At 40.2% G+C, this 15,632-nt stretch overlaps 1 protein-coding gene across 6 annotated transcripts in view; it reads left to right on the top strand.

Moving 5' to 3' along the window:
* Nucleotides 1-995: 995 nt before the first annotated feature.
* Nucleotides 996-15,632, top strand: part of hspa12a (heat shock protein 12A) — a 100,673-nt gene continuing 86,036 nt past the window's right edge. For 3 of the 6 annotated variants that reach the window (XM_048609104.1, XM_048609107.1, XM_048609103.1), the window contains exon 1: nt 1,103-1,446. In XM_048609104.1, coding sequence (XP_048465061.1) covers nt 1,407-1,446 — 40 coding nt within the window. In that variant the 5' untranslated portion in view covers nt 1,103-1,406. Of the gene's footprint in view, nt 1,447-11,709; nt 11,796-15,632 lie in introns of all 6 variants that reach the window. The other 3 variants (XM_048609108.1, XM_048609106.1, XM_048609105.1) reach the window with 3 other exon arrangements.

Below are 15,632 nucleotides of genomic sequence, written 5' to 3'. Positions count from 1 at the left end.
GAGTGTATCGTGGCAGTGGGGTGGAGGAGGTCAATTTGGGTGTTTGGAGATAACGAGACTGGTCATAGTCCATGGGTGGGCATCGTTGTGTATGAGGAGGGTGTGAGTTTGGTATCAATGTGGGGTCGGCTGGGTCGATTGGGGTGGTGGTCAGTGTGAGTGATCATTGTGGAACAATCATTGTGAGTGATTGAGCTGGAGCTCACTGGCACAGTTAGGCAGGAATAAGGTCAGGTTTTAATCTTCTAACATTTCCTGGCTAGTTGGTAAGGTAAGTTGGGACTCTCCAAAGTCTTCGACCATACGGAATGGGGACTACTTCAGAGGTTTTCCGTCGCCCGGTAATTGCCCATCGCAAGTTTAAAACTTTCCGGGCAATTACTGTGTCCTCAGTGTGGGCAGACTTTGACAGGTCCTGATGCGCTTCTTTTAAGGTACGTCCATTGTCCGACTGCCTGGATCCCGGAGGTCTGGGCCTAAATGTCGAAGAGTTACCCCCAGAAGAGGAGGATTTTTTTTCCTATTCTTTATAAGCCACGAGAAATGATTTGGAAGTGAAACCTACTGGAAGATGACATATATCATATATGATACTGGATCAGGAAGGGGTGGCAACATTTAACCAAACATCAATGGGACTTAGAGCAGCTGTGTACAACATTGTTTAGTTTGTTCCTTCAAAATGTTTCCTATATATTTAAATAAAAAAAAGTTTTTGCATAATATACAGGATTTAAGATACAAGACTAAAAGCACGATTAACTTGGGGACATTATAACCAAGAGTCTTGCTACAGTGTATTTCTGCAATTAAAATCTCTTCGGTTTAAAACTGTTGCTGTGTACATTTCACGGGGAACAGAATTAAGATTGGCAAGTACAGTGCAAAATAATGAAATCTAGACGATCTAAAATAACCTGATCAATCTTGCGCAGTTACTGGGGGATTTTAATTGTTTCCCTTGCTGTGATTCATGCTGCCAGTCTGCTACCGTTGCTCGGTCATTTACTGCAGCATGGGAAGCCCTTCCCTGCTGATACTGCTGACACTGTGTATGAACGCATTAGGGAGGAGGAGCTCTGCAGAAACATGAGGAGTAAGGGTGCCAGCAGTTCATTCTTTCCTTATGTTTGGGTTAATTTCGGCAAGGAAACCTTTTGAGCAGAGTTGGGGTGGGGTTGGGGGTCAAAGATTAGAGCTATTACTATTCTATGTGTATAAAAGACTTTGGGAGAGAGAAGGGAAGGACGAAAAAAGCTTGTTTTAGTAGTTTGGAGACAAGCTGCAATTCAGACAGATTGTAGTATTTTTTTCCAATGGCAGTGACGGCACAGTGAGCTAAAGATTCTGCTAGCCTAATGATTAATAGGTTTTAAAGACTGCAGATTTTGACTGGATTCACTACAATGTCTGAGAAGGAGTCTGTGACTGAAGGCCAGACTGCAGGTAGGAAAGATTTTACTATTGTGACGCTGCATTGGCCTGCAGTGATACTGCCAGGATCAACACAGTACTTGTTGTCTTTTTCATTCGCTGCTGGTTGTTTTTATCTGTAGGATCCTGACTGGATGTAATATCCTGTTAAGTCTCTCTAGCTTCACTGCAGAGCCCAGCCATTGTAATAGTCACATGGATGGGGGACTTGTGGGATTCAATGCAGCATAAAATTACAAGAAGCTGATTTGTTGCAGGTGAAAAAAGCTTGTAGCATAATCCGTTTCATTTGGCTTTTCCTCTCTTAGCCACTTACTGTGAGCGTTCAGTTCAATTCCACTGTTGGAGCAATCCGTTTTTGCCCCGATATATGTTTTAATCTCAATGATCGGATTTACGGCTTCTTTGCTTTTGAACAATCTCTACGTGCAGTTACAATTATAAATCATGCTGGTGAAGATTTCAAAATTACTGACCCTAATGCCGTATCATAGTGATTTCGATCAAGGTCACTTTGAAGTGAGTTCTCAGATAAAACTGACTAAAATGTAGGAAACAGCATGTCATAAGATTCAAATGATGGTTTCGATCTTTAAGTCGTAGACATTTTTATTTGGTATTAAATATTGTTTGTATCCTGAATGACGCAATTAAAGGGGCAGAGAGGTACAAAGTGGCTCAATGTCAAAAGGAATTTCATCACCAGTCATTTTAAAAAATGATTGGGAAGGTGGATATTTTAACTTTGTCTTCCCAGTTGCTGGGACCTAAAGCACCTTCACAGTCGTGATATCATTCTCAGTCATCTGTGTTAGCTTATGCCTAACTAAACAGCTCTCCGCAACATGGTCAGTCTCGAGCTACAATGTTCTTTCACATCAATGTCTAGACACCAGGCCTCTACCTTGGGGCCTCCCAAAAGAATGTCGATTCGAGGAGGAACAGTCCGTTTGACTTGGGATCTGTGTATAACCTAGAGATCACAAAATTTCAAATTATTAATGTAAAAAATATAAAATCATTGTCGATATTCAGAAGATAAAATAGAAGGCACTGAGCAAAAATATTTTAACTTTCATTTGCTTTACCGTTGAAACTTCAAATTAAGTTATTCATTAGAAAATTAATTATAGCAGTATGGTCGCTGAACATTAGTAGTCTGTTTGGACAAGTTTGCACCTTGTTTTATAGTATTAGGGTGCTCAAGTGTACTGATTTTTAATTGTATAATGACTGACTGATGTGATTTTTTTCATTATCTAAGTAGCTTTATGGACTTCCATCATAACAAAAATTGAAAATAAAATCAGCAGGTAATGCCTATTCTACTACTGTATGAGTGAAACCTCACACTGTCATAAGCATGAATATAATAATAGTGGTTCTGTAGGCATTTTGGACTCACTTGCTGTATACAATGAGAATTATTACAGAAAACTGAATAGAAACATTGTAAATTGAATAGGAGAATGTGTGAGATTCTAAAGATTTCTAGGTAAAAGTTTTACTGTACTTTTTTGTTGATATATTTTCACCCATATAAAAATCTATAAGATAGTGAGTGTCAACTGAGTGTAGAGTTATATGTTGGTGTGATACCCACACAGTTGATTAGCATGAGAATAGAAAATTTGGGCTGGAGTGGAAAGGGGTATAAAATCCTATTTTGGCTGGGCTGTAAAATGGATGGTAGCATATCAACCACCCTTTACACACCCTGATCAATTTTACTTTCCAATTAAGCCCATTTTCACTTCAAAATTTGAATGCTATCCCTTCATTATCCAAAATCAAACAAAGTACATAAGAAGTTGGAATTGAAGTAGGCAATTTAACCTCAGAGCCTGCTTTGCAATTCAGCAAGATCATGGCCATTCTTCCAGCTCATGAATGAAGTCTATGATTAGGGTGAGATATTAGGGGAACCTTGTGCATCTGGAAATACACCCTGCCAATAAGCCAGCAACTTCAAGTTTGAAAGGGAGAGAATTAAGGGCTTCAAAGTGTTCTTGCAGCAAGTATTGAAAATGTAAATTGTTTTAAAAATCCCATCAATGTACATCACATAAAAACAGAAGGTTTGTTGTTGAGTATCTCCAATCTATTAAATAAAAACGGAAAGAACTGAACATGCTGGAAATCAGAAACAAAAACAGAAATTGCTGGAAAAGCTCAGCAGGTCTGGTAGCATCTGTGGAGAGAAATCAGAGTTAACATTTCGGGTCTGGTTGCCCTTCCTCAGAACTGATGCTAACTAGGAAAAAGTTATTCTATGCAAAAGATAGGGTGGGGGAGAGAATAGGTGGAGATAGAATCCAAGCAGAGAGAAGAACAGTTGGACATATAAAGGAGTGGATAAACATTAGCCCAGGAGAATGAATGTCTACTAATGGGGACTCTATCTCCACCTATCGTTTTCTCCTTATCCCCGACCCCCCACCAACCCTACCTTCTGCATAAAAAAACATTTTCCTAGCTACCATCAGTCCTGAGGAAGGGTCACTGGGCCTGAAACATTAGCTCTGATTTCTCTGTGCAGGTGTTGCCAGACTTGCTGAGCTTTTCCAGCAATTCAGTCTTTCTCTCCCATCTATTGATGGAAAGCTGACTGGAACCAAGTGTCTTTTAACACTTATCAAATTGGTTACTGTACTACAAACTTCCAAAAGCAATTTGGGATAACTCTTTCTGTCTAGTAATTCTAGCTCCTATGTGCTTCCCCACATGATGTAATCAAGATTGGGCAAATTGAGCATTATGACACAGAGTTACCCCTATGATGTAGTTGGCTGCAATGTCTTCAATCTGACTTTATTCCATTTTTTATATCAACCTTTCTGATGGTAACTTACACTGAAATATCCCGAGAACTCATTGGAAATCAAGTGCAAATAATCAAGGCTCAAGGAAATCCCAGAACATAGTTTATGATTCCTGTGTTCCTTATTGATTTTTATGAAAATTAAAGTTGAAGCCATCAAACTATCACTTATGCACATTAAACACAGTATGATTTTAAAAAATGTGATTGTGGAAGATTTTATCTTAAAAACAAAAGATTCTAATGCTATAAAAGATTCAAAGATGCAGAGAATACAACACACATCCCAGAATAGAGAAAATTCAAAGTAATCACTGATTGCTATAATTGTATGAAGTTGTGTCCTGCTATGCCTAAAATTTTGAATGCAAGTCTACATTCATTTAGAAAAGTTACAAGTGCAGCACAAACTGATTTAAGTCACTCATGCATATTTTCTCAGAGAAAATAGAGCAAATTCACTCCTAAACTGAAATATTCTAAGACATTCTAAGTCAGTATTTTGCAATCCCAGAGTGTTCAGCTGTGGTTCAGCTTGGATGAAAACAATTTTAGATAATCACATACTTTGTCAGAGGATGACGTAGGTCATTTGTTAGCTCATGTAGCCTTCCGAGTGACTATGAAACTCTTACAATGTGTGACAGCATACTGAATAATAAAATTAAGCCAATAAAATACTTGGCTTTTAATGTTTGCACCTTTAGTAAAAGTCACCATAACCTTGCTATCTTATTAGTGAGGGGTAACTAGTGGTGATTTTAACCCGAAAGTCACTGCACCTCAAGCAAAGGAAGAGGATGAGAAGGAGAGTGCTCCATTATCATCTCAGCTGGTGGAGGAATTGAATTCATGCTGTGGCATCATTCCACGTTGTAAGGCAGCCATCCAGCCAACTGAACCAACCAATCCCTTCTATAGCTTGGGCTGAATATAACACTCATTTAAATGAAGATTAATGCTGAGCAAGATTTCCTCCAAGCTGCATGCCTGCTTTTTCTTACCCTACATTTACAAATCTACCAATGTTTCGACTTCAGTGAACATAATTTAGGTAGAGGAAAAATCAGAAAGATAGTTTCTTAAGCCATGTATGATTAGAATTGAAACAGGAACAGTTTTGATGCCCCTTCCAGATAAATATAGCGCTGGCACTCATTATATGACTCCTTACATGAAGAACAGCCAATTGGTTGAACTAGTGAGTTCTTGATGTCCATGAAACTGTACCATAGAATGTAGTCAGTACCTCAAAAGGGAAAGAACATCAGAGAATAAGTAACTTTGATGTTAAAAGCTTCTGATTTTTTTTTAAGTAAATCTACACTCAAACAGCTCCTCTGATACGGAGGTCACCTTCTACTGATGGTTAATGGGGGTCATCAGTCATGAACATCACTCTTCTGAGATCATTGTATTCCCCTGATGGAGCTAATACTGCAAGCTCAGCACAAACTCAAAGCACTTGAGCTGAACGTGTTGGGAATGGAAATATCAACTGATGCAGATCCACTGCAGAAAGAGCATTTTCTTGTCTACCAACTGGCAAAACAAAGGCCTATTAGTATTTTTAAAAATAACTCTGTGAGGCATATTGACTAACAGTATTATATTGAAATGCATTTATTTTTAGTTTTCAATAGCTTATCAGTAGAATTTTCTCCTACTTTCAAATGGGTCAATCTCTGAAAAGAATGTACAACCAAATACATTTGATTGCAAAAATTAATGGAAAGCAAACTGAAGTAGCTATACAAAACAATAACTTCTCTGAAGAAGTCAGTGTTCAGATTTGTTCAAATTATTGAAGTAGTGCATCTTGGTTTGCAGTACTTTGTCGTTAACAGCCTGTGTTTAAATGAGCAGAGTTATGGATCAAGCTTATCAAAATTTAACATTCCTATAAATTGTACATATTTGTAGCACCCATTCATTAAAGCAGTGATTCCTATCAATCCACGCTACATGTGTGGGACATACCAGAAATTCAGACATGCTGTTCAGGATTTTAAAGCCGGTAAAGTGTGAGCAGGGTGTGCCCAGCATTCAGACATAGTGGGCAAGGCAAAATGAATTAATGCAGTCATACTTTATATGAGGCAGTACTTCTTATTGCTGCTGTCATTGTTTGAACACTAAACGTGCATCAAATTCTCTTCTTTGCTATTTTCATTTAAAATTGTATAACATTGCTGAAAATTGCCTGCATATTATCATATAGGGAAAGATGGTGTCAGAGGCACTGACTGGCTCTAATAACATAGTTTTAGCGTCCCATCTAAATACACATTTTAAACTCCAGCCTTATCTCCCACTGAGCATGATGTTCTTCAGCTAATAATTTTGGCGAGTTCTCACATCTGGCCTGCATTCAATGCTGGGTAGCAGGTGATGCAGTGCTGCTGTGAAGATGTCAGCATTCCACTGCTCCACCCTTTTTGCTGAAGGAGAAAATTATTATGAAGCAATGGTAAGGCTGGAAGGAGACAGTAATAAATTATACAATGCAGTACATATCTCCCTGATTCTTTCAGCAATCAAATCTATCACAGACCATTATGATCCATTCTCCGATAGTGAGAAAAGATCAGTTGCAATCCATTTAATCCAAATATTAAATTAGAGGAATGTGACAGATACTGGCATCAAGCCTAACAAAGGTAATGTCTTTTGCTCATAATTAGGACATTAATTTATTTAAAAGTGCTTCTCAGTTGCCAAAAATCAATGGCATTTAGACTATGCAACTGCATCACCTTTGAGAATTTAAAATTATACTGAAAATTGGTAAATGTTTGGACTGGACTACACCACGTAGCAGCATCCTATCTGGTATTCAAGCCATCGAAAGAGGAAGTTAGGAAGGAAATAACTTGAAAGTGGATTGTAGTTTTAATCTAACGTATATTATGAAGGAAATTGCATCCTCCCATAGCTTTTTAATAAGACTTAAGCCATATATAGTGAACACAGTACAAACCTGAAAGAACAGGGAGGATATGGACATGCTGTTCTGCCCCATCAGTCCACAGTGACATCTATTCCGAAAATGAGTAACAACTTTTAATAACATTAACACACCCTGTTCCCATTTCATGTTATACCATTTTCCTCTATCAGTATTCATTCTAGCATGTGAAAGCTGGTGGACACCTGCGTAATCTACAGTCACCATATTGAGTGATTGTTTCAGCTCAAGGAACCTTGGCTCAAAATTAATGTACTGGAGTGGGCACTGTGGTGCATCAGGAAGGAGGACAGTTACTTGGACACTTATTCTTGGAAGCATTCATACCCCTTGGACTTGGTAGTTCTGATTTGGTCTGTGGTTAGGAAGAAAAGGATATGACCACAGGTGAGACAAATATGTGGACCTGGAAGTTAGCAAAGCAGAAGCCTAAGTCCTTGTAATTGTCCAATTGGTTCAAGATATTTACAGATTTTGTGGAAATATGCGATACTGCAGAATGGAAGGGCAAGCTAGCCATGGATCATAGTGCAGAAAGCTATCCAAGTAGGGGCAGTAAAATGTAATGTGGTTTTAGGAGGCCACAAAATATCTAGGATAGTACATGCTGTTCTTTGCCACTGAGAGTGTGATTACCAAGGCCGTGTTGCTTACCCTTGTCAGGCTTACAGATACTTCTGGACTGGAAAGCATCTTGGAGTGAGGTGGGGGGAGGATCCAATTGCAATGTTGTTTGTGGGTGCCAACCACATGGGTAGATACAAAGTAGAAAGCAGAACTACAAAGATACTGACCTCTGGAGTAATGAGCCATGGGCAAATTGACATAGGATTAGAGAGCCAAATACAATGATTAAAGATTAGTGTGAAAGAAGTGGGTTTTGATTCATGTGGCATTGGGACAGACTTCACCTGAATTTTGCTGGGATTAGTGTCCTAGCAAGTCTTCCAACTAAGGCTATCATGTCTCGGATTCTCCAGCATCTGCAGTTCCTACTATCTATGAAACTAAAAGGCTTTGGTTTTAAAAAATAGGTAGAAAAGAAAGGCAAAATATTGCAGATTCTGGAAATCTGAAACAAAACGAAAAGTGCTAGAAATTCTCAGCAAGTCAGGCAAAATCTGTGTAGATTGAATCTTGGCTCTTAACTCTTGATTCTATGTGGATGATGGTTGCACGGTTGGGAAATCTGGTGGAAACCCAATGTCGCTTTAGTGGGAGAAGCCCAGCAAAGTTAAGTGCCTGTCAGACATTTAATAATCTTGCCTTCCCCAAGGTTTATCTCTTCAGGGTGGAAATTGCGACCCTTGAGAGTTTCCTGCCAATCAAAGGTGGGCAACTCTCTGTTGCTGGCAATGCCTGCAGGAGTATTGGGTTTACTGGACAGCCTTCGGGAGACCTGAGTTATCACTCGATTTCAGTGGACTCCAAGAGAATTGGTGTCAAGTGATGCAGTCATAAGTCTAATTGACATTCTGCCATGGGCAGGCGAGTTGTGTACATTATCCCCTTAATGATGCACATTCCGCATCTTAGTTGTGAGAGGTTTTCCTACTACCAGCAGACTGACATGCAGCTGCCTACATGATTTAGTTAGCCAACTCTCATGTTTCCCAACATGCCTCACCAGGGCAGATTGTGCCTAACATCTCAAGCCAATGACCTTTCAACAGAACTGAAAGAGATTAGAGAGGGAGCAGATTTTAAGCAGGTACAGAGACTGGGAAAGAGGAGAGTAAGGGACAAAAGATAAGGTCGGTGATAGGATGCAAGGCAAAAGAGATTAAATGACAAAAAGAGATGATGATGCAAAACTAAAGGAGATGATGATGGGACAAGTAAAGAATCAAAAATTGCTTCTAGAACATGTAAGTGACAACAGATGCCAATCAGAATCATTACTAGTAGTTGCTGTCTAGAAAAAAGTGGAAACAGTAGTTATGATTTGACCTTAAAACATTCAGTCTAAAAGGTTGTAAAATGCCCAGATGATGATGAGTTTTACTGAGATGTTTCCATGTTTTTGTAAGAAACCAAGAGGTAGGATGGGAAGATCATTCAGTTTTATATAAGTGATCACATTTCTCAGAAAAAATAAGATTAGTCAACCCTATTTTTCATTTAGACTGTAAAAGAATATATATTTATAACCAAATATTAAATTATGAAAAGAATCATCTCTGTTTGGCAATATTTCCTCTTGGAATCAGCAAAATACTAATTCAATTAAATGGTTACTTTTGAAGAATGTTAGAATGACTAATTTTGCCATCGTGCAGTCATTGTTGGCTCATTAACCTGTTGGGCGAGTGCTTGTTGTGAAAGCCTTGTGAATACTACTTGCTCCTGATTACTTGATTGTTCCTAAAAGAGGAAGATAAATATTTTTTACCTGATAATCTGAGTTACCTTTTTGTGTAGCGGATACTTTCTCACACATACAATGGGCTCCTATTATGCACAGAAATTGCAATGGATTAAAAATTCACAGATCTGGGTGTGACAAGACTAAGTATATTATGACTAGATTATACAACTGCCTTCTCAAAATGTGTGTCTGGAAAGCCGTTTACATTGTTGTTCACTATTTTAAGTTCCAGTGTTTTCACGCCTTCTAATGCAGGCCTCCTATACCCATCACACTGCGTTAGCAGCCATACTTTCAGCTGTCCAGGCTCTAAGTTCAGAAATTCCCTCCACTAATCTCTCAGCCTCCATAAATCCCTTTATCATTCCTCCTTTAAGATGATGTTTAAAAATCTACCCATTTGGCCAGTCTTTTGGTCATGTCCTTATATATCAGTTTTTAAAATTGATAATGCTCCAATGAAGAATGTTGGAAAGTTTTAATAGCTTAAGCATGGTATATAAATGCAATTTGTTGTTTGAGAAATACACAGGTTTTTTCAGGATACAATGATAAGTTGTGATGAGAGAAGCAAAGTGTTCTTAAGCAACCTTAATGACACAGGGAATGCTTCTTGCCTGAACAGCTGCAGTTTCACTCACATGCTTTTTAAGCTTACACATTACAGGATCAAAATAAGACAATGACTTTGTTTTTTCGGAGCATTAACTAATCAGTATGATATAGATTTTCTTTTCTTTTTAAATGTTTATTATAGGAATTACAAGTTTATGTTGTTTGATGTATGTTTGCTTATAGCAGACTAACTTGTAGATATTGCCAGCAGTTGAGTAATGATGTAAAATAATGAATGGAACACCAACAGCCCACAGTGGTAACCAGTATTAGTAATCTGAAATGATTCCGAAAATTCCAAGTAAGTAACAAAATACCTTATCAGGGAGGTGACAGCCTCGTGGTATTGTTGCTAGACTGTTGATCCAGAGACCCAGGTAAAGTTCTGGAGCTCTGGATTCGGTAACCACTATGGCAGATGGTGGAATCTGAATTCAATAAAAATCTGGAATTAAGAGTCTAATGATGACCACGAATCCATTGTCAATTATTAGGAAAAACTCATCTGGTTTGCTATTGCCCTTTAGGGAAGGAAACTGCCATCCTTACCTGGTCTGGTCTACATGTGACTCCAGATCCACAACCATGTGGTTGACTCTTAGCTGCCCTCTGGGCATTAAGCATGGGCAATAAATGTTGACGTAGCCAGCAACAGTCCATCCTCCCAATGAATAAAAAAAGATAAAATCAGAATTTTACTTGTGCTGAGCCTACAGCTCAAAAACAGGCACTTTGGAACAAACGTTTGATTACGCATGAAACAAGCCTGCCTTTCATGCAACATTTTGATGGCTTTGTGCAGTGAAATTCCCAAAACAGCAATAAACATCTTGGAAAAGTTTAACTTATTCAATCATTGTAAATCAGTTGTCTGATAATAATTTACACTTTATGTATTGGTAATGTGGTGGATGGTGGCAAGATTCAAGTCATTTTCATTCTTGTATGGGATATCGACATTGTTGTCAAGGCCCCACATTTGATTCCCATTTTTAGATGTTCTTGAACCAATTTCAGAGGACAGTCAAGATTTCATTGCTGTGGGTGGAGTCACACGTGACCAGCATGAGTAGGACCAGCAGATACATTTTCATTCCATGCAATAGTAGTTAGTTACATAATCACCACTAGATCAACTTTTCATTTCAGATGTTTACTGAATTCAACTTTTACTATCTGCCATGGTGGGATTTGAACCCATATCTCCAGACCATTAACCTGGGTCTATGGATTACTAGTCTAGTGGCATCATCATTGTGCCACCATCTTCTCCTTAATGGAAAATCCATGTTAGTGAATAAAAAAACAAGAGAGGCGGTAGACACAAATAGAATACACTATATAAAATTAAGAAAAATGCAAATAAATTAGATTGGAGTCCAGGAGAACATCAGAAATCTGTTCCAGTCAAGATTTTTCAAAAATGGATTAAAATATTTCTGTCCAGTTTTATTGGATTTTCAGTTATTAGGAATTAATAAAATGTGATTCCTTTCTCTTTAGTGCTGAAAAATTCAGAAATTGTGCTTGAGATCAGTGAAAATAAACAGATGTCTGGAAAGTTACAAGAAACAGACAGTATTTGGCACGTGAGAGAATACTTTTATCATGACCAGTCTTAGTCAAGTAGCTCAATGTAATGAATGTAAACTTTGTTGCTGTGTACATTCCACAACAGATTACCACAGGCATAAGTTCATTCCATGTATGTTTGAATAGAAAAAATACTACTGTTATACTTGAGAACAGCTTTGGTAATGGTTCATGATCTCTATCAAGATGTGAGCACTACTCCAGCTGTACCATTATTGCACGAATGAAGAAAAAAGCTTTTAAAAATGATTCTGTTAAGAAAAGATATATTTTGAAAAGTTACCATTTCAACATGATGAAAACATACATTGGTTGAGGATTAGTATAGGTGTGTAGTGAGTGAACCCTAAGCAAATTGGGCAATGATGATCAACTGGAAATAACTAGGTTTAACTAGTATGGAATGATGTGATGATGCCATCTTCTGTTACCCGCTTTGGAATCGTAGACAGTTGTTAACTTCTTTTGCTGATCTGAGTTTCCTGCTGTTTGGATTTGTCTGACTACGTGGTGCATGGATAATTTATCAAGTAATCTTCCAGATTGTTTGCTTACTTTCCAACTCTTCGGAGTCAATGTTTTACTTTTCTAGCTGGTATATATTCCATAGGTGATTTCACCACATTATCATGTATAACTTGCAACTTGCACAATTGTGCAAGTTATCATGTAGATATTGAAAATACCTACATTTCTTAGACCATACCATATTGGCATGGGTACCATACAGGAACAAATAATATTGGGTGACTCAGAGCCTGACCTAACAGCAGCAAGATAGGTCCACAAGAATGGACAAGAGGAATTGTAGGATGGTAATGGCCCATGTTATTCTTGTGGAGGCTGGGGAATTTACTTCTACTCCACGTTGAAACTTATTGGGCTGAAACTTACCTCTTTTGGCTAAGTCTGACTTGCATCAAGTTTTTGCAGCAAAGTCTGAAGAATTGCCTCACTTTCTTAGCTACTCACCTCATGAATTAGCTAGGCTGCTCCTTTGTATGTCATGTCTGATCCCAGCAATCTTACTACATGCTGTTCTTAGACAACTTGCCACTTACTGCTGAAAGATTCCTGACTACAGTGCCATTTTTAAAAGGCCCATTGCACCCAGGTGACCACAGGCATTCTGGAGCTGCCTTGCTTGTTGACATACAGAATCTGAACATCTTGGACGTTTGGAAGGTGGCACTGTGATTTTCTGAGGGGAACCTGGAGGTCCAGGTTAAGGGGTGATACAAAAGGAAGGAATCCTCTTCCTGGAGGACCAGCAGAGGAGTCAGGCCCTGGCAACATGTTCAGCGGTTGCCACCCAGGTTAGTGCCATCTCTAGTGTGCAGAGCAATAGCTAGCAGTGTCAAAGGAAGGTCAGTGACCTTCTCTGTTGCACCAGGTTAAGAAACAAACTCTTCTCAGCCACCTCCAACGATCCAACGTCATGTACATGAATTGTTCCTCTTGCTTTCATTATGATGCATTAGGCTTTCAGCCTCAACCCCCATCCATGGAGCCTCATCTGTGACCATGCTGTGCTTCCTGATGGTGTAACAATGCCTTTCAGTCCTACACAATGAGACTACCAACCACATGTATGTTTAAAGTACAAACATTTGTAAAAAAAAAACCTTCACAATCATTTACAATCCATTGCCACCTATGCTGCCAGAGTCCCCTCAATCATGTTTCTTCTTTTTCTCCCTCCACTATGTCTCAGTGTAATCCCAGGTTCTACAGCTGGGGCAAGGTAATGAATCTGCTTGGCCATGGAGCCCATTCGCCCTGGAGGTTGGTTGTGTGACTCCTGAAGCACTTGTTCCTGGACATACCAAATATGTCAAGGATCTTTTTACCATTGACAAGTCAACCCTCTTTGACATGTATTTGTGGAGATTCACACTCACTCTATCTCTGCTGCTGCACCCACCTCCCACCAAGACTGCCAGCAACTCTTGCTGTTGCCTGCGACGTCTTTGCTCACTCACTCTCAACTGCCCCACCACTTCCCCACTCTCTACTTCACTAGCCCTGCATGTCCTCTGCACTGCTTCCTCGATTGCCTTGGAACACCTCATCATCTCACCTCCTCTGCACCAGCACTGACAGCTATCTCACTTACTTTCATCTTAATCCCTCCCTTTCTCTCACTGCAGGAAAAACAGCACAAAACGAGGCTATATGGGGTGATGATGGCCTTAATATTTGGCTCCTCACCCCCTATGAGGAGAGAATCCTGGGAAGACCAGGATTGCTTCTGTGAGAATATCAAAATATCCATGTCCTACCAATTGCAAAAGGTTCACTCTTTATTCCACTGCAACTCTCACAGTAACACAGCAGCCAGCCTCAATCATTGTACACTATTTCTAGCCACTGGCCACAGTGCGTTCTGTCTCATGTGCTGTTCAGGTATCGCCACATCTCCACCAGCTCCACAGAGAAATGGCAAGTTCCACCCGAGCCCACTTCCATTGTCCTCTGAGGATGAAAGTACGAAGGCCTCAGAGGAAGCATCAGCAAGTCTGCCTCCTGCACCCCCGCACCAGCTCAGATGCTGCCACCTCAGTGGGAACTTTAGGCATAATCAGTTGAGCACCTCACTGCGACAGCTCTGCAGCTGGCAGAGGAAGAAACATCCCAGGCTGCTGGCACTTGGAGGACTGTCAGAGACCAGGCTCTTGCTCAGCCCCAGGCAAGAGAGGCCCATGTGGTGCCAGCAGACAGGGACTTTATCCACATGTGCAGGGAGGAACAGAAGCAGCAGACAGGAATGTGGGGCTCAATGGCTCTCCTTGCTCAGAAGCTGTAACAGAACAATGAGTGTTGCAGCCATTTGGATATCTCCATAGACAGGTTGGCACTGCCATGGAGAGCCCAGAATGCTCAGGAGCTCATGGAAAGGAGCTGCCCAGGCTGTTCATCACATGAACATTGAGCCTCGAGCCCGAAGTTATGGTGACAGGACGGGAAACCTGGTGTGCATTCCAGGTGCCCCTTCCTCACAAGGAGTCAGGCCAGAGGAGAAATCAGATGCAAGTCCCTCAGAAGTTTCCACATAGTGCTGGGCCCTCCACTGCCTTCCCACCCTCTAAACTTCACAAATTCACATCAAAGGGGGTCAATTTTCTTTTGATAAGAAGATCCTTGACATGTCCAGTATGTCCCAGCACAAGCAACCAGGGAGTCACGCAACCAAACCTGCTGCATGGTATGGAAGCAAGAGGAACAATGCAAGTACGTGACATTGGATCATGTTGATGCCTTTAACTGTCCTCTTGCAACATTGTTTTGTGTAAAAGTGTAGCTGTCAATGAGTTGTTGGCATGAAGTGCAACAGACAGGGGTGGGTAATGCTTTAGGAGAATAGGGACCCTGCAGATCTGTCATGTACAATCCATGGAACTTTGTGCAATGTTCTTTCCCTTTAAAAGCTCTGCATCGTCAATTAATACTGCAGCCTTCTCCCTCACAGTCTGAGTTACGTATCCAACCCAGTGTGTGTGGTCACAGCCATTTTCTTCCCTATTGTGTATTTTTGTTGGAAGAAGAAATGATTGCTGCCTAGCCAGTGGCTTCCAGCCTCTGTCTGAACATGTTGGTGATACATGAGATGCGAAAATCCACATCCCCTTCCTGATAGCTTATCCTGTAAATTCCACAGATTTCACTTCTTCCCAGGACCCCACCCAACCCATCTCCGTGCACCTGCAGCTGTCCACCTTCCTCCCCAACCCCAACCTCTGACATATGAGGTGACTATGCCAAATCTGGGCAAAAACCACCATCCCTTGAAGCTAGGGTTCTTCCGACAGTGGGCCATCCCCTTTGCCGCATGA

The sequence above is a fragment of the Rhincodon typus genome, chromosome 20 (genome assembly GCF_021869965.1).
Source record: "Rhincodon typus isolate 14 chromosome 20, sRhiTyp1.1, whole genome shotgun sequence".
NCBI lineage: Eukaryota > Metazoa > Chordata > Chondrichthyes > Orectolobiformes > Rhincodontidae > Rhincodon > Rhincodon typus.
The sequence above is the reverse complement of the archived record's forward strand: the minus strand, read 5'-3'. Positions and strand labels throughout refer to the sequence as shown.